Source organism: Alligator sinensis, unplaced genomic scaffold (assembly GCF_000455745.1).
Source record: "Alligator sinensis unplaced genomic scaffold, ASM45574v1 scaffold246_1, whole genome shotgun sequence".
Lineage (NCBI taxonomy): Eukaryota > Metazoa > Chordata > Crocodylia > Alligatoridae > Alligator > Alligator sinensis.
The window spans coordinates 442,338-448,062 of NW_005842367.1; the positions used below are offsets into that span (position 1 = coordinate 442,338).

A 5,725-nucleotide genomic window follows, 5' to 3' on the forward strand; every position below is an offset into this window, starting at 1 on the left:
CCACAAGGTCGCCTCTCAACCTTCTCTTGCGGAGGCTGAAAAGGTCCAGTTTCTCTAGTCTCTCCTCATAGGGCTTGGTCTGCAGGCCCTTAACCATATGAGTGGCCCTTCTCTGGACCCTCTCCAGGTTGTCCGCATCCCTCTTGAATTGCGGCGCCCAGAATTGCACGCAGTACTCCAACTGTGGTCTGACCAGCGCCCGACAGAGGGGAAGTATTACCTCCTTGGACCTATTCGTTATGCATTTCTCCTTGTTGAACTGCATTCTGTTGTTTTCTGCCCGCTTGTCTAACCTGTCCAGGTCTGCTTGCAGCTGTTCCCTGCCCTCCGGCGTGTCCACTTCTCCCCATAGCTTTGTGTCATCTGTAAACTTGGACAGAGTACATTTCACTCCCTCGTCCAAGTCACTGATGAGTCGCCAATGTGATGACGTAATATGTAAAGCTAACTGCACTCTTTCTTGCATAAGTAGGTGCATCACAAACAGGTCTAGGGAGGTGATACTTCCACTCTGTACGGCATTAGTCAGGCTGCACCTGGAGTACTGCGTCCAGTTATGGGCGCCGTACTTCAGGAGGGATGTAGATAACTTGGAAAGGGTTCAGAGGAGGGCAGTCCATCTGGTTAAAGGCCTACAGAAAAAACCCTACGAGGACCAATTGATGGACCTGAATCTATTCAGCCTCCACAAGAGAAGGCTGAGAGGTGATCTTGTGGCTGTCTACAAACTCATTGAGGGAGACAGCAGGAAATAGGAAATATGATGTTTACCAGGGCGGCCTTCAGGGTAACTAGAAGCAATGGCCACAAACTGAAGGAGAGCAAATTTAATTCGACATCAGGAAAAAATTCTTTACAGTGAGGGTTGCCAAAATATGGAATATGCTTCCATATGCTTAAATACCTCCAAGGGAGGTGGTGCTGTCCCCTTCTTTGGAGGTATTTAAGAGGAGATTGGACAAACACCTAGCTGGGGTCATCTTAACCCAGCATTCTTTCCTGCCCAGGGCAGGGGGTCGGACTCTGCGATCTAATAGGTCCCTTCTGACCCTAAAATCTGTGAAATCTATGAACATTCATTAATTTAATTTTAAAAAATATTTTTGTCATGATTTACATTCATCTATATAGTGTACATAAAGGTAATTGCACAATAGTTTAAAATGAAGTCTTACTCTTGTATATTGTTGGGGTGGGGAGAGTATGGATGTGTTTGTGGAGGGGTGGATAGGTGTGGGAGGTATATGTAGGGTGGGGGAGCATGTGGGTGTTTGTGTGGACATGGGGTGTGGGTGACTATGGGGTTTGTGGGGACTGTGAGCGTGTGGGGGGGAGGGTGGCTGGGGAGGGTTGTGGCATGCGTGGAGGAGGAGGGTTTGCCCACAGCCCCCCATGGCAGGCAGATCCTCCACCAGCGGTCTTCCAAGTCCAGGCTCTGGACTTCTGCCACTCCTGGTTGCAGAGTACTGGCATGGCCCTGTGCTCCTGCTTGCAGCCACTCCCGCGCCCCACCCCATCTTCCACTACTTCCCTTCTGCTGCTGCTTCCCTGTCCCCCACCCCAGCTCACTGCTCTGGCACCACGTCCCAGCTGCACGGCCAAGACCACAGGATGCAGCAGGAGCTGCACCGGCTCAGCTGGCATTGCACAAAGCCAGCCGAGAATCACAGGGGCCATACTGGCTCCTGCTGTGTCCTGTGGTCCTGGTGCTGCAGCCAGGAACGATGTGGTGCCAGAGCCACCAGCAGAGGGGTGGAGGGGAGCAGTGGCTGTGGCAGGCGGGGGGCGAGTGGGAGCGAGCAGAGCGCAGTGACAGCTGGGCTGGAATGCGGAGCCATGCTGGTGTCCCAGGGCCAGCGCCAGTGGGGCCCAGAGTGGGGTGGCAGGAGCATGAGACAGGAGCTAGCAGGGGCTCTGGAGCTGGGCTGCACTGTGCCAGCAGGGAGAGCAGGAGTCGGCTCAGTTCTAGAGCCCCTGCCAGCCCGTGCCCCGCACTCCTGCCACCCTCTCTAGGCCCCTGCTGGCCCTGACCCTGGGACACCAGCACAGGCCTTGTGCTCCCACCCAGCTGTTGCTGCGCTCCATGCGCCTGCTCACTGCTCCTTCCCCGCCACCTGCTGCAGCTCTTTCTGCCTGTGGCTGCTGCTGCTCCTCTTCACCCGACCCCCGTCCGGCCACTCCGGCACCACGTGGTTCCCAGCTGCAGCACCGGGACTGCAGCAGCTGGCTCAGCCCGACCCTAAGAACTGGGGTGATTGCCCATGGTCCTCCCCTGCCACTCCCCCTCCACCCTTACCTGAATTTCCCTCCAGCGGAGAGAGGCCAGAACCCTCTGCTAGACAGAGGCTTCCAGCTGGGAGTGAGGGGGGTGGGGCCGGGCAGGCCTTGCTTCTGCAGCGTTTTGTCCTGCCAGCAGCTTCCCCTGGGTCCTGTTGCCCCTGGCTCCTGTCATTTTTGACAGGCAGCCAGGGGTAGATAAATACTAATTTTCTAAATTTTTTAGGGGCTTCTTGGTCCAGATTGAATGGTGTGGCAGGCCAGATTTTCCCTGCCCCTGCTATAGGCAGCCTTTTGTTTAGTTATTTGCACATTGATGAGAGGGATATTGATACCTGCCAGTTTCCTAGTCTTAGGGATAATAAGTGTTTTGACATTTATAGAAGTGTAAGCAGCTTGGTGCATTTCCCGCAAGTTACTTTGGGGAGGATTCTCTGCCTCATCAGTGAAATATATGGTACTGGATTTCAGCCAAATATGGAACATCCCACAGAGTCTGATATACTGGAAAGGTCTGGTCCAGTACCACAAAAATGTGATTAGTTCAAGAAAAGTATAAAGTGAGGAAAAAGTAAATAAGCTGTCAAATTTCATGTCATGGGTTGTGATGAAGTATTTTTGTCAACTTTTGACTAAACTGATTATCACTAATTTTCATATCTGATTTTAAAAGTATGAATTTTCATTTATGTTTTTAAACCCATAAAATATATGTATGGTCTGAATTTCTACATTATGCATATATCATAGATTTGACCACAATTCCTTAAGATAATACTAATACAGTAAACATTTCTAACTGAGACCGTTTGAAGACATTGCTGTCCTTTTCCAAATGTAGAGACAACAGTTTCAAACATGGAATGTAGTTACTTGTGTTTTCATTAGGTGCCTGTGGTTCATGCTTGAAGTTTTAATGACAAAGAATGAGAACAATAGCCATGCCTTCATGAAAAAGATGGCAGAAAACATCAAGCTTACCCGGGATGCTCAGTCTCCTGATGAGCCGAAGGCCAATGAAGTAAGAAATATTTCTCAAATGATTGTAGGATGAGGAAAAGGTTTTGCAAGCTGTTGTTGAATAAACCTCAAAGATGTTTGAAAGCACTAAGCAAGAAACTTATAGCCTTCCAGAGGACAGTTTGTAATGAGCATGTATGTTTTATGTGCAAATCAGCAATTTTTTTTTAATCTAGAGATTTAGATATTGGTATACATCTCCAGCCAAAAAATTGCTGATTTTAGCAGAGCACAGTAGCCAGTAAAGTTGAATAAATTTCATTTAAACATTGTCTCTTATTCACTGTTGATTGTTTCATTGTAGCTTGTAATTTTCAGTTTTGTGTGACAAATATTAAACAGCTTCTGCTGTTTGGGGAAACAGTGTAATATATATAAACTTCTGTTCAAGCATGTTGTACACTAACAGGAGTGAAAAACTGTTATATCTTTGAGCAACAGCCATTTAGAGCTATAAAGAACTTCTCTTTTATTTTTTTTCTTCAAAGTACTGTAAGTAAACTGGAAACTGCAGACAGAAGTAAGATACCTAAGAAGTAATTAAGGGTAAAATATGTCTTCAGAAAGCAAATAGAGAATTAATTTTGCTTGATTGTACAACTGTAATGATTACAAAGTACGTGTTAAAAGTATCATCTCTCTTTTCTCAGAAACTTTACACAGTATGTGATGTTGCACTGTGTGTAATCAACAGCAAAAGTGCTTTATGTAATGCAGATTCACCGAAGGACCCTGTACTGCCAACCAAATTTTTTACGCAACCTGAAAAGGTATATAAACATTAGCCTATTGGGGGAAAAAAGATTTCTTTGTGTCTGAACCTAACATCTTCCAAGGCATAAACCACTCAAGTTCTCTGGGTTGGACCTTAAATGTTGGTTATGTAAGAGAACGCGCTTCAAAATTTCCAACAGCCTCAACTAAGTTGTGTTATCAGCCTGTGGAAGGGTTCCCTGTTATTTCTTCTGTTAAATGATCAACTTAATAATTTCCTTGCATCATTATAGACTCTGTCTTTGGTTTGGGGAAAGCCAAGGAAGTATGTAGAAAGAGTTTTCGTTCATTCTGATTGACTACTTTAAGACATACTCCTAATCCAGATGAACTACTATTTTAAAACATCTTTGTCTTCTTTCTCCTCTTAATGTACCCTCTTTGGTCTCCCTAAACCAATAATAATAGCTAGAAACAACATATGCAACAGATTGTTTTTGCTTAATTTCAAATTATTCAAGTTATTAGAGGAAGAAAAGGAATTTGAAATTGAAGTGTCATGGTGTGATTGGTATTGCTGAATACAAACTTGTTCAGTTCTGAAACACAAATTTTATTTTGCCCTATTGGATGAAAATACATTTTTTGGTAGGAAGCTGTGCTAAATCCTAACTATAGTACATGAAAATTAGAAAGACCTGTTGAAAATTTGATATTAGCAATTCATTTGACAAAATAATTCCTTCATGCTTGCATAGAAGAAAAAAATTGACACTGAGAAAACAAGTGCAATTTGATTTCTTTTTTTTCATACAGGATTTTTGTAATGACAGGGATTATATATCAGAAGAGACAAGGGTTCTTCTTTTAACAGGAAAGGTAATATGTTAATTTATTTAAATGACTATATATTTATATGTACTTGTTAATAATAAGTGTTCTTGTTAAGTTTCTAAGAATAGCGAAAAACAGTACAGCAGTTTAAAAACTGTATTACCAAGTTATTTACAATGTATTTCATAGATTTCATAGACATCAGGGCTGGAAGGGACCTCGGAAGATCATCGAGTCCAGCCCAAAGGGCAGGAAGTCAGCTGGGGTCATAGGATCCCAGCAAGATAAGCATCCAGTTTCATCTTGAAGGTGTTCAATGAAGGCGCTTGAACCACCTCCGGTGGCAGGCTGTTCCAGACCTTGGGGGCTCGGACAGTAAAGAAGTTCTTCCTTATGTCCAGCCTGAAATGATCTTGTAGTAGTTTGTGACCATTCGACCTCGTCATCCCTTGGGGCGCTCTGGTGAACAAACGTTCCCCCAGATGCTGGTGGTCACCCCTGATAAACTTGTAGGTGGCCATCAGATCACCCCTGAGCCTGCGCTCACCCCTGAGCCTGCGCTTTTTCAGGCTAAAGAGCCCCAGGGCTCTCAGCCTGTCATCGTAGGGTCTGCTTCCCTGACCTCTGATCATGTGCGTGGCTCTTCTCTGGACTCTCTCAAGCTTCTCCACATCCTTTTTGAATTGTGGAGCCCAAAACTGGACACAGTACTCCAGCTGCGGCCTCACTAAGGCCGAGTACAGGGGGAGAATGACATCCCGGGATTTGCTTGAGAAGCATCTATGGATGCAAGCCAGTGTTTTGGTCACTTTACTAGCCACCGCATCGCATTGCAGGCTCATGTTCATCTTGTGGTCAATGATGACCCCCAAGTCTCTTT

At 45.4% G+C, this 5,725-nt stretch overlaps 1 protein-coding gene across 1 annotated transcript in view; it reads left to right on the plus strand.

Moving 5' to 3' along the window:
- PDS5A (PDS5 cohesin associated factor A) overlaps positions 1-5,725 on the plus strand; it is a 131,637-nt gene that overhangs the window by 101,849 nt on the left and 24,063 nt on the right. The window contains exons 26-28 of the mRNA XM_025210675.1: positions 3,166-3,298; positions 3,948-4,067; positions 4,828-4,890. Coding sequence (XP_025066460.1) covers positions 3,166-3,298; positions 3,948-4,067; positions 4,828-4,890 — 316 coding nt within the window. The remainder of the gene's footprint in view (positions 1-3,165; positions 3,299-3,947; positions 4,068-4,827; positions 4,891-5,725) is intronic.